The sequence below is a fragment of the Taurulus bubalis genome, assembly GCF_910589615.1.
Source record: "Taurulus bubalis genome assembly, chromosome: 3".
In the NCBI taxonomy this organism is placed as follows: domain Eukaryota; kingdom Metazoa; phylum Chordata; class Actinopteri; order Perciformes; family Cottidae; genus Taurulus; species Taurulus bubalis.
Window position 1 is genome coordinate 15,498,827 of NC_136591.1, and position 13,204 is coordinate 15,512,030.

At 43.6% G+C, this 13,204-nt stretch overlaps 1 protein-coding gene across 1 annotated transcript in view; it reads right to left on the reverse strand.

Moving 5' to 3' along the window:
* The window catches only part of lrch4 (leucine-rich repeats and calponin homology (CH) domain containing 4), a 40,336-nt gene that overhangs the window by 10,168 nt on the left and 16,964 nt on the right, over nucleotides 1–13,204 (reverse strand). Inside the window, exons 2-9 of the mRNA XM_079215076.1 lie at nucleotides 8,036–8,180; nucleotides 7,031–7,160; nucleotides 6,803–6,908; nucleotides 3,370–3,616; nucleotides 2,408–2,504; nucleotides 2,070–2,206; nucleotides 1,877–1,994; nucleotides 1,713–1,765 (exon numbers count right to left, since the gene is read on the reverse strand). Coding sequence (XP_079071202.1) covers nucleotides 1,713–1,765; nucleotides 1,877–1,994; nucleotides 2,070–2,206; nucleotides 2,408–2,504; nucleotides 3,370–3,616; nucleotides 6,803–6,908; nucleotides 7,031–7,160; nucleotides 8,036–8,180 — 1,033 coding nt within the window. The remainder of the gene's footprint in view (nucleotides 1–1,712; nucleotides 1,766–1,876; nucleotides 1,995–2,069; nucleotides 2,207–2,407; nucleotides 2,505–3,369; nucleotides 3,617–6,802; nucleotides 6,909–7,030; nucleotides 7,161–8,035; nucleotides 8,181–13,204) is intronic.

Below are 13,204 nucleotides of genomic sequence, written 5' to 3' on the forward strand. Positions count from 1 at the left end.
TTGTGAAGATTGTACATGAGCTGCATTCAGGTCCCAAGCAGATTAACGACACTGAATAGGAGGAGAAAACGACTCCACACTCAAGTCTACTGAAACGATTTGATAGACTTGCATCTGGTTCATGTAAAATCATTGCATCACTCAAAAGTAAAAGTCTGTTTAAAAACTACTTGTCACGTTTCCATTTTCGGTCTCAGTATTCTATTTTTAGGAGTCCCAAAGGAAGTGTTGGAGGAAGATTTGGAGCATCCGTTTGTTCACGCTGATCGTACCGTGTTTGTAAAGGAGTAACAGGACTGTTACACAGATAAACTATATCTTCCTCGGTCCAGTTACCAGATCTAAACCATGTCCTCGATACGATATGCTGTATGAATATTAGTCATTTGAAAGAGTACAGTTAATAAAACTCAAAGGCTTGGAATGAAACCTGCTGCTCCAGAAGCTGGGAACAATGGCTCAGTGTCACATATTAATGTGTAGCCAGTGGGACTGCTGAGACAATGTAGTCCTCTTGGTAACGGAACAACAGAGCAGCGTGATGGGAGCGGCCTGCTGGCTTCGGCACAAACGGCCGCATGAAGCCACAATAAGCTGTAAGAAATATGCTTTTATTAGTCGCTATCACTGAGACATTTGGTTTATTGAGGAGTTTATAAAGCTACAGGTCGACTGATTAACCGTCTTTAAAATGTCACTGCATGTCGGAGGTTCCCCACGGAGACCACAAGAACTGTGGTTCCTCACATCTGTGAAGCTAGAACCACAGAATGTCTTTTTTTGGGGATAATTAAGAAACAAATTATTCATAGGCATAGCCTGTGTGTATGCATGCCTATGATTTAGATCATTATAGGCATGCATTTTCTTCAGCAAGGTTGAGCAGCGTATAATAAATAGCTCTCACGTCCCTCTTACCAGCTTTGTTTTACATCAGCTTTCCAAAGAGACACGGACATTTAGACAATGCTGTTCTGTTGCCACAGTCAGGCGGCGAGTCCAGACTGGGACGTCACCAGATAACAGCACCACCAACACAACATGCAGAGTTTGACGGGCACTGCAAGTTATGGGAACAGCAGTCTATTGACTTTTCCCAGCTCTTCAAATACCCGTGAAGTGACCTTGTAAAACAAGGATGGAACAGAGAGAAAAGGTGATAAAGCATCGTCTGTCTTTGTCACTGAATACATAGTTTCCAACCAGAGAAGTCGAGTTGAGATGAATAATTGTGAAGGAAACAGGCTGAGTAGAAGGAAAGGCTTTTCAAATAAACTGGAATACCTTGGCACAAGTACGGTAAACAAATGAGACCTTGGAGCGGTCATGACTGCCGGCTAACGCCAAGTGTGTTACAGGAAGCTGAGACTCTTCCCTAAAGCCTTGGACTTTATGTCCTTTACTCCCCGAAGAAGATTAATACACTTATTAAACTTATTAAGGGTATTGTTTTGTGCTTTAATCCAATATTTTTGTCTCATTTGCTTTTTAAACCAATCAACATTTTGTGCTTTAAACTGATGTTCCAAATTTGCGGAGTAAACAATTTTTCCAGTTTTTACATCAAACCAATATTCCAGTTTTAAACCAATATTTATACTTCGAACAATTGAACCGAGCATTAAAACAATATTCCTTTTATTGTGCCATAAACACTATTCTGAGCAGTGCCATAAAAAGTGTATATTTTACAGCAGGTTTACAAAACGTACCTGCATATCGTTGTGTCCTGGGTTTGGGACGATGAAGAGCTCTCTTTCTGCTCCTGGAAATCAATGAAACGATCAAGAACCTTGTTCCAAAATAACATAGAAGGCAAGATGTTGAGCAACAAGACAATCTGACACAATTGCTGATCTGTCTGAGAATGAGGTACCAGAAGAGGTGCTGGATCCATCCTGATCTCCTCTTCTTCGGTCACACTGCTGTCAATGAAGTCCACATGCGCAGCATCCCCATTCACTGCAAAGAGAAGAAGAGTCTTAAGATTTCCTCTATATGTGAAAAACACCTACCTACACTTTTTACAGAACAATACAACTAATGGCATGACAGACAGATTAGAGCACGCCTGTCCTTCCTCACCTTTGATAGCTTCCACAGGAGATCCAGTCTCCTCTTCCTCCTCTTCCTCCTCCTCCAGGTTCCTCTGGTCTCTGCTGACCTCAGCCATGCGAAGGGAACGCTCTGAGAAGTCATCTGCTGACTGGACACACAGATAGAGCAGAGTCATTGATCTGAAGTGGGTCGTTAACGCTTTAGAGAGGTCGGCTGCATTTGTAGCAGAGGATGCTTTTTCCACTTGAGAGATAACATCTCGAATGGTACAGCATCATCTGATCTCAAATGCAACAAGAGAACAATTTCATACTTCTGTTTGATCGATATATATATATATATATTTTACCTCATTCCCAGACCAGCGCTTGCTGCCACTGTCGACACTGTTGAAGCCAGAATCCAGTCCTCCAAACTGACCTGTGAACAGCTCCTGGTCTGACAGACTGTGGGGAAACATGTTGCACACACATTAGGATAGAGAACACACACACACACACACACACACACACACACACACACACACACACACACACACACACACACACAGGTCCTGTCTATTACATGGAAATGGCTCAATAGGCAGCTGAAAGGGGTCAATTCAAGTTTATCAATATTTGATAACCCTGCTTCCTCACAGTTAACCGTTTCAATGTTGTCACTCTATTTGCCTAGTCTACGTGTACTGTACCTCCTGCCATTTATCCGCTCACCTCATGGCCACTTTGTTCCTGGTGTGTGTGTGTGTGTGTGTGTGTGTGTGTGTGTGTGTGTGTGTGTGTGTGTGTGTGTGTCCTCAACGGCATTATCCTTTAAAGACTAGCTGCAGAGCTACCGCTATCAGTAACCGTACTTATGTCCAACTGTCACTTAAATAATGACAGCGCTGCAACGAGTTGCAATTACTGTCAACACGCTTTCTGAATTGTTGTCGTCAGGTGTCAGCCACCTGTTTTACAGTAAAACACTTGTCTATCCTAATAAAATGCAATACCTATAATACTGAAGCCACTTTCATTTTCACCATCCGTTATTGTAAAAGTGAGATTGAGATGAGGCAACCTATATCAATGTATGTTAAGTAGAGTGCAGGATAAGGTTAGCCTAGTTTAGCATGAAGACTGGAAGCATTGGGAGTTCAGTGGGAGAACAGTTGACCTATCCACCCAGCACCTTCATGCAGCATAACCAGCTATAGTGCGAGTTGCCAGACAGATTCTGTCCATTAGTTTGTTCTTTGAGCCGTCCTGCTGCTCCTTGACCCCCCCTCCTCTAGTTACGTGCTCCCTCCCTCCCTCCAGTCCTCCTCACCAGCTGTTGAATCCAGTGGGCCTCAGGTGCCTCTCCAGCTCCTCCTGGCTCCTCTTGCAGGCCTCCATGTTGAGGTACTTGAAGATGTGGTATTTGCCCTTGGAGCAGATCTGCGCAGGCGGCATTTGCAGCGGGTTGTTGTCCAGCAAGATGCTCTGGAGGTGCCGGAGGTGGCGGTAGCACAGGGGCACGTGGGAAATGCGGTTGCAGGACACATCGAGCCGGACCAGGGGGAGCTCGGATATTTCTGGGTGATGCAGAGAGAAGGAGGGAATGATTTAGGCTCAGTGTTGTTTAGGCCTCAACTTGTTGACACTTAACATAATCTTTATGTCTTTTACACAAACCTAAAACCTTAAAATCATGACGACGCTCGACTCATGTCATTTCTGTGATTACACTTAAAAGAACAGGATTTAGGTGATCTATGGCACACATGGAATATAATCTCCATTCCTATGTTTTCATTAGTGTATAATCACCAAAAACTAAGAATCATGGTTTGTTGAATAGAAGGAGCCCTTCACACATAGGGAGTAGGTCCTATTCTCATGCTGCACCGCCATGTTTCTACAGAAGCCCAGAAAGGACAAACCAAACACTGCTACCTGAAGGCCACCGTAGTTCTACTACACACTTGGAAAGGGAGGGATGAGCAGAGGGGTATTCTGCTGGATGCAACCTGCAGCTAAATCCTACACACTGCTCCACCACCATCGTGCCCCTCCCAAAGAAAAACATTGTGACCTGCCTGAATGACTATCGCCCCGTGGCACTCACCCCAAGAGTGATGAAGTGACACCGTAGACCTGCTGCAGTTTGCGTATCGCCAGAACCGGTCAACAATGTCATCCACACAACCCTCACACACTTAGGGCAAAGACACCTATGCAAGACTGCTCTTCATAGACTTCACCTCAGCGTTCAATACAGTCATCCCACACAAACTCTCTGGAAAACTCCTCACTCTTGGTCTGACACCTGCTCTCTGCAACTGGGTGCTGAACTTTCTCTCAGGCAGACCCCAATCAGTCAAAGTTGGCAACCGCACATCTGACACAAGAATTGTGAGCAAAGGGACCCCCAGGGCTGTGTGCCGAGTCCCTTGCTGTACACCCTCTTCACATACAACTGTGTGGCCTCCCAGCAAAACACCAGCATCATCAAGTTTGCGGATGATACAACGGTCATTGGAATGATCACTGGTGGGGCTGCAACGGCGTACAGAAGAAAGGTGGCGAACTTGTGGCCTGGTGTCGGGATAATAATCTCTCCCTGAACGCAGACGAGACCAAGGAGATGATTATCGACCCAAGGAGGAAGAGGGTGCAGCACAACACTTCACATAGATGGGACAGAGCTGGAAAGGGTGAAAACGACATTTACTCCACCAGAGTAACCAGGAGAGCAGCCCACATCATCAGGGACACAACACACCCCGAGCAGACTCTTCTCGCTCCTGCCATCAGGCAGACGCTACAGCACTCACTCACTCACTCACTATACACTCACTGTGCAATACTGTCATCACATTTTTTTTTGCAATACTGTTACGATATTTTGTGCCTTATATTTATTTTTTACCTTAAGTTTATTGTAATTCTTGTGTATTCGGAGGACCCAGCAAAATAAGCTTTTAATTGTACAGAGTAACTGTTATCTCTGCATATGACAATAAAAATGTCTTGAATCTTACTCCTTTTAAAAGGTGCCTTTTGGAGTTTTCTTGTCGACAAATAAAAGTTCTTTGTGAAGTCAGTGTCAAGTTTCCGTTTTTGACCTCGTGCAGTTTCCCCACTTGAGAAGGATTGGATCAATTTGTGATCAAGCACCCGAGCATTCTGCATAAGCACACCCTATATTCACCACATACAGTTCCCCAGCTGTACTCCTACCAACATGTGAATAGCAAACAATATAACAAGACACCGGACAATCAACCAGACACACCCAATACATTTACACCAACGATATTTGATATCCGTAACTATTTTTTCCTTCCCCTTTAAAACCTTTGCAATCTTTTTTTTCCTGCCTTTGCTGGCTCATTGCTACATTCCTTCTGCATTACCACCACTTATTGATCAGTGGAATAGTGTGAAGCAATTGGTAACAGTCCTTGTGCACAATACAGACAAAAACAGGGGTCAATATATACAACATAAAGTCGCGCTTATAAAAACTCTGCAGGTTACCTATAAACTGAAACTTTAACTTCTTCAGGAGAATTTTAATTCTGATTTCAACTTCTTCCAGTAATTGTTTTTCCACTTCCACTTTAACTTCTGTCAGTATTTCAACTATTTGTAATGTTTCAGCACCTCCTGCACACGTGTTTCACATTAAAAGTCTTAAAAGTAATTTCCAGGTGGACTAAACCAACAGAGAGGGTTGAGTTTCATTAATGGCAGCATAAAAGCAATAAACAAAAACAAGCAAAGCAGAAGCTCTTGGAAGTAATGAGTGAATATTTGGTGTCAGAAAAGACAAAATGAGAGCAGCAGTGGAGAGTCGTTCTTGTCTGGGCAATTCCATCGGCCTTCATTTTACCCCACCTTTATTTGTATTTCTGGCCTAACAATTTATATAATTTTCAAACACGTGTCAGGTCAGATATGTCCACCATTTTACGTAACACCTCTTAAATGGACCCGTACTTGTATTAAACATGAACACATTTGTCCACTGGTAGTCTGTTGTCTCAGTTACAGTCCCTCCTCATGAGCTCCAGGATGAGGCACTAATGGGACATTAGACTCTCAGTGAGTCAGAGGCACTTCAATACTTTTACACGTAAACAATCGATAGCTCACAATAAGGATGCAATTAACATTCACTTTGAGAGATTCTACATTATAATCCTACAAGCTATAAACTGGTTAGGGTGTTGGTTATCTTCTTCTGGTTCTTATGCATTACATGTGTTATAACTCTGTTATGTTGTTCATTCTGGTCACATGACATATATTGCTTCTGTCCATCCTGATAGAGGATCCTCCTCTGTTGCTCTCCTGAAGGTTTCCTCCCCTTAAAAGGTTTTTTGGGGAGTTTTTCCTAATCTGATGGGAGGTCCCGGGACAGAGGATGTCCTTATGTGTTCAGATTGTAAAGCCCTCTGAGGATAATTTAGATGAATTCTATGTTTATTGATGCACTGACTCAATGATAGGCTGCGTGTAATGGGGTCTGGACTAAGACATTGCTGAGGATTCTGGGAATAGTTCAATTCCATTTATTTTGTATAGCCAAAAATCACAAATTAGCCTCAGAGGGCTTTACAATCTGTACACATCGCATCGGTTCACCCCCCAAAAAAAACTTAAACGCTTGGGATTTTTAAAGGAGTAATATGAGCTGAGGTGGTCACACTGGGGGTTTTAAAGACATAACTAGAGGAGGTTTGAGGCCAGTGGATGGTCGAGTGTGTCTATACCTTCAGGCAAAGTGGTGAGCTGGTTCCTCCTGAGGTTCAAGTCCCTCAGACACTCGAGCTGGCCGAGTTCTGCTGGCAAACTCTGCAGCTCGTTACAGCTTACATCCTGGGAGGAGAGGAAGAGAGAGGGAGAGAGACACCTGATGTTGCTGATGGAGTTCTATACACAGAAAAGAAAGACAGTGTTGATAAGAGATAGAAACTTGTGTGTGGGTGTGTGCATCCTACCAGCTGTCGGAGGTGTGTGAGGGCGTATATGGAGGCGGGCAGTGAACACAGCTTGTTGTTGCTGACTATGAGCACTCGTAGGAGGGGAAGCTGAAACACCGACGAGGGTAAAGTCGACAGAAGATTACGACTGTGGAGACAAGAGCACAAAGTGATGTCAATCACGAGGCACATCCTTCTGGGCTGGATCCAGTCAATTCATTATTTTAGAAAGTGAATTGTTTGAGATATTTTCTCACAGAGCTAGCCTATAAAGAATGTGCAGCTACATCTAGTCTTTGTTATTGTGCAGTGTATTTGCTTTAAGCCGACACTTTTGCTGCCTGTATGACCAGCCACCTGGAGGACTTCTCCGGTCTCCTAGCAACAGTGAAACGATAGTGGAGGAGCTGTTGTAAGACAGTTGGGACAGGGTTTGTGAGGCCTCTCTTCATCTCCACCATAAACAAACACTGAAGTTCAGAGGCAGCTCTGGCGCGTTTGCAGCTGCAAACTGTGAAACTCTTTGCTCAAGTGAAACTTTTAAAGGATAACCACATTGTAGCACAACTTGGGATTTATTCACCCAAGTTATTATTATTATTTATTTTTTTACAACTTCACGGTTAAACTTTGACCTATATTTGGGATGCATTATTTTTCCGCTGTTTCAAATAAAGTATACAGCCTACATTAGTCAGTCCCAAACACCTGCTACAGAACAGGAACCCGCTCTACAGGGCCGTGACTAAACAATAGAATTCAGCTAAATAATAAATACCACAAAGGTATAAGTTATGATTGGTTCTTTGTGTGTAAGTTACCCTTAACTAGGGTCTGTTGCATTTGTACTCATCATTCTCCGCACCACAAGCGCTGACAGAAATTATGTTTATCAGAGAAGCTGAGGAGAGTGTTTGATAATGTCTGCTTGGGTGTGTGTGGGTCTTTTCTAGGAACTGTAACAACACTATACAATAGTGTGAGGGGAACCCGGCCTGGGCCGTGAGCTTGGTGCTGAGTTACCTGAGGTTGAGGTAGGTGAGGGCCTGCAGGTTACCCAGGCTGGACGACAGTGAACGCATCCCATTGTGGTAAAGGCTCAGCGTCTCCAGAGAGATGAACTGACAAAGCTCCTCCGGCAGCTCACACAGGCGGTTCTTCGACAGATCTGACGAGACAACAGGACCAAACATTAGACCGGTCCATCAGCACCTCTCCAGTGTTCATACCGATACCACACAGTTTGTACTGATACCACACAGTAGAAGAGAGACGTGTGCTCGATTGGAAAATAATTATATTCATAGATTCCCGCTCACACAGATTTCTGAAGATAGGAATCACCAGAGCTTCTGAAAATGCTAATTGTTTTTGGCCAGATTTTTGCAGATTACTATTTGATATTCAAACTCTTCGTGATTTCTGGAGCAGAATTTTGGAAAGAAGTTCTACAGACAGGGTGAAGCTGGAGTGCTGTGTGGTGATCCAGCAGTCTGACACACAGTAATGTCCTTCCTCACTTTGACCCATCTGGAAACTGTTGTGTCATTCACCTCTCTCTCCCCTCATGTTTCCTGTCACTGTCAAAAAAAATGGCAATATGCCATTAAACATATTCCCATGACACCACTTGATAGCATCTTTTGTTACGGTCGTCTCTTCCCTGACATGTAATGCAAGCTTTCTGTGGCCACTTCGTAGCCTCCAACCCCAAACTGAAGTCGTAACCCCGGTGACACCGATCCCGTTCATACTTTAGTTTTACATTCTATGCATCCTCGTTCCTAAAACGAAAACCCGCAGCTCGGCGCGAGGAACCCACACTGCTGTGGCAGAATCTTGGCAACGTGGACGCTCATCCAGCTCTGACAAAACTGGGTGAGCGTTTCCAGAAGTAGCTGCTGCTTCCTGTCTGCAGAGTGACTGTATGTCGGCCATTCTTAAAGGAAACATGAACACCCGTCAACTGAGGATCAAGATGAAGGACCGCTATGAGAGCAACGATTTCTTGTTGCCACTATAGTTGGGCTTAAACCAGATCATCTGATGAAAGCTTCCGGCGGGAATACATCCGGTTACACATCCGTAAAGGATTCCATGACTTTTGAATTGATCGCTCAGGTTTTCCTCGTTTGAACAAAGTCCACCAATTTAGAGATTTCATTGGGTTTAGATGTTGTGATTGTGAAAAAGATTCTTCTGCTTTATGTGATGTTTTTATCTTGTGTTTATGTTTTTGTAATTATATTTTCCTGGGTGAGACCAAAGAACATTTTCTTGTCTCGGCTACACATTACATTCTACTCGATTGTCATCGATTTGGTGAATGCAATGCACTTTCTAACAGAGCTGGAGCGAATAGTTAAATTCAATGTGAAATAAGTAAAAATGCGATTTGGAGGTTTATTTTCTGCCATTTTATACAGTTTATGATTATTTGATTCATCAAGGCAATTGTATATATCTGGTGGGTAGCAGAGCATCACTCTGGGTCAGAGGCACATGTTTGGATATCAGCTGGCAATATCTTCATAGTGGTTGTGGTCAAGTTGATGGATTTCTTGCTGTCCTCCTGATCTAACAATGCTCCACATGCTCCCTAAGCCACGCCTACTTTGAACAATCGAAAACATGCATTTTCATCAAATATCAAATTCCTATATTCCATTTCATCATTTTGCTAAAGATAAAGAGGTTCTAACCGGTATTTTACAAGGATTGTAATGTTTTCAATCTGGTTGATTTTGAACATCATCTTCTCTATTTTCTGTCCCCTTATTTTCTTTCCTCTCTGCCTCAACAATCTTCTCCTCCTCCGAAAACCTCCCCCTATCCTGATGACACAATTACGGAGCGTGCTCAGTATTGACCCGTCATCAACATATCCTCCTCTCTGTATCACTTAAACTCTACTTCACGCCGCGTGTGGCATAAAAGAGCCAAGCAAAAGCACGGGACAGCAGACACAATGGAGCGTCAATAGATCGTCTATAGAGCTGCAGAGATTCCAAAAAGCCCCATTAGCACGGAGCGCTCACTGGCAGCCGGACGAGACACAAGCCTGTCGATGGCAGACAGCCCAATGGCCGTTTATTGATTGCTGTTGGCTGCAGGAGGAGGCACTTCCTCTCTTTGCTGGAGAGCGCATATGGGGGCTTTTATTTTGGAAGACTGAAGCTGACAAATTCACAAAGAAAGAAATCTACGAGTTTTGTTAGCATATTGGCCCTGAAAAGACCTTCCAGAGATCTGCATGTATTCTGATAATTGATTGATCGTTTTTAGTATTTATCTTTCAGCAAAAATGCAGTGTCTGAATGACGGCCGCTAACAGCACTAGTTTGATTCAGCAACGGCGGTGATGACGGGCGATGACTCAGCGTCACGCGATTTCTTTCCGGCAGAGTTGAACAATTTCAACTCGCGCGAATTCGCGCCGCGTCAAACGCGCTATTCGCGCCGCCCAGAGGAAAAATGCTTTTCCGCAACCAATCGCATCTGGTGCATTGACTTTGCATGTAATCTGGTCATGAGTCTAATTCGCGCCGCGTTTGATGTGAATGCAGCATAACACTGATTGGTTCCAGAGACTTATGCTGCGTTCACACCAAACACGACACGATTTTTCCCGCCGTGTTTACCGCTTCAGTTTACTCGCGCAAGTGAAAAGAGGGTGTCCACACCAAATGCGAAATCGTGCCGCGGCTTATCGCCGTCGCTTCTCTCCGTGAAAGGAGCTTTTATTTCCGCTAATCGACCATGGAATAAATAACCATTATTTCTGCTTTATATGTGGAAGTCCCAAACATGTCGGAACATCAAACGCCCTCGTGTTTGGGTTCATAACATCATCCCTAGTCGCACGCAGCTCGGTGAATTTCACTGACTCCTCCAGGAACTGCATCTGACTTATCTCCGTAAAACGGATACTGCTTCCGCCATCCACCATGGAAATAACCACTAGTTCTGCTTTATACTTGTTGTGTAAATTCCACATACGTCGGAACATCAAACTCCATGGTGTCTGAGTTCATAATATTATCCGTAGTCCCACAACAGCGTCTCAATGAAGCCGGTAGCAGCGCTACTTCAGGCGGAGCAGCAACAGTTTGATTCAGCAACGGCAAGACAGCGGTGGTGACAGGCGGAGATTCTCAACGCTGATTGGCTGACGCAACTATGACTCACCCAATTTTTTCAGCAGAGTTGGGATATTTCAACTTGCGCGAATTCGCGCCGCATTAAGCGCATCTATCGCGCTGCCCGGTGGAAATTTTGCATCTTCACAACCTATCGCGTCTGTGCATTGACTTTGCATGTAATCTACTTGCACGAATAATAATAATAATAATTTGTGTTTGGTGTGAACACAGCATTAGTTGTGAGGATTTGCTACTTTTCTTTGTCTCATGTTAAGGTCCAGTAAATATTTTAGGGATTCAGACCGTGAAGCAATCTGAAGACATTTTGGTGGATTATTCTTCACTATTTCCTGACATTCTTTAAAAAAAATCATGTTATTGATTTTGCAAAAATACTTTATACAGAAATGGATTTCCTGGAATTCTAATACAAAACAAAAAATCCCCAAAAGAAAATCAGTCGATGATTAAATCATTATAATTACAAGGTTTTGTTCAAAACTAAATAATAGGAGATGGAAAGGAGCGAGGACAGCAGTGAACTTAATAATAATCCATGTACCAATCTAATGTTCTACATTAATGTAAGAGTGAAAAAAGAAACCAGACCAAGTGTTCACATGGCCAAATAAATACAGGCACGTGGTTCAATGGGTGTGTGTTGGGTTTTGTGTGCAGTAAACGTGACCGGCTGAATACTTTACAGTAGCTCTAAAGCCGGATCTCCCTCCGTCTCCACTGTCCCATAGCTGGAGGGGCGCCGTCTGAACAATAGATGGGGGTGGAAGTAGTGTGTGTGTGTGTGTGTGTGTGTGTGTGTTCTGGGGGATGGAGATGTTATTTATTGAGCAAAAGCGAGGCAGATATCTGGGTGCTCCAGTTTGGTTTGAAAAGGAAGAGATAGTTTGGATGCAACTTATTTCTGCTGTAAAAAATATTTGCTGCACAAAACGTGCACACGCACATTTCTAATCCTCTGAAAATCTTGCAAAGTCATTCCCTCACCTTAACCAGAAGTCCTAAACACATTCCATCTCTTATCTTAACCATAAATATGTAACAGAACTGGTGGCCCATATTTGGTCTTATAAAAAAACTACAAGAATGCACACACACACACACATCCCTCAGCTGAAAAGTGGAGCACAACCTTTCCCTGCTGTATTTTCTTTTTTAACCCAGACACATTTCTGCCTGAACAACCTGGTAGCCGTTGTAACAAAGCTAGACCAACTGACCACGAGCATCATGGGAGACGACTGTGCTGTGGAATGGACAGCGGCCCGCCATGAGACAGCAGGACGCCGGCTTCAAACAGACACAAAGCTGCATGAACAGGTGAAGAGCCGACTCACACGGGCCCTTGCATTCTGAGACGTTCACAGCTGGCATCATCGTAGTGACGAACCATATGCGTTTACTTTTGTCTTCTACGGTTTTGTTACCTCACCTCAGCTACACTTCAGAGCCTGCTTTGGTTTGTCATAATCAAAGCAGGCAGGGAAATGCAAATATACAGGCTACTTGTTATCGGCTGAATCTATGGCCAGTTAAATGAGCGATGATGAGCGACATTTCCAAGAACTTGACTCTTATCCAACAAATAAGGGTGATGAAAACAAGTCAGAGGGCATTGAATAAAAATTTAAAAAAAGAGAATTGTTGTTAAATACAAAAGCATGAACCAATGACTTGTGCGCACATTTCACTGCGTGCTGGTTGGATGTACTCTCTGGCCGCTGATAGAAAACACCTGCTATTAGATCACTGATGTGCTGTTGCAACATGCTTAAAGCGCAGCAGAGCAGCAGTCTGTTGGACCTGCATCAGTTCTGAGTTTAAAAGCAGTCAAACCAGCTCCACCTAAATGTTTCTGCTTTATTAATTTATGATAAATTACCTAAATAGGTTTTACTAGTCACATAACATCTATTGCGTCTGTCCATCCTGATAGAGGATCCACCTCTGTTGCTCTCCTAAGGGTTTCTTCCCTGTTTCTCTCCTTAAAAGGTTTTCTTGGGGAGTTTTTCCTGATCTGATGTGAGGTCCT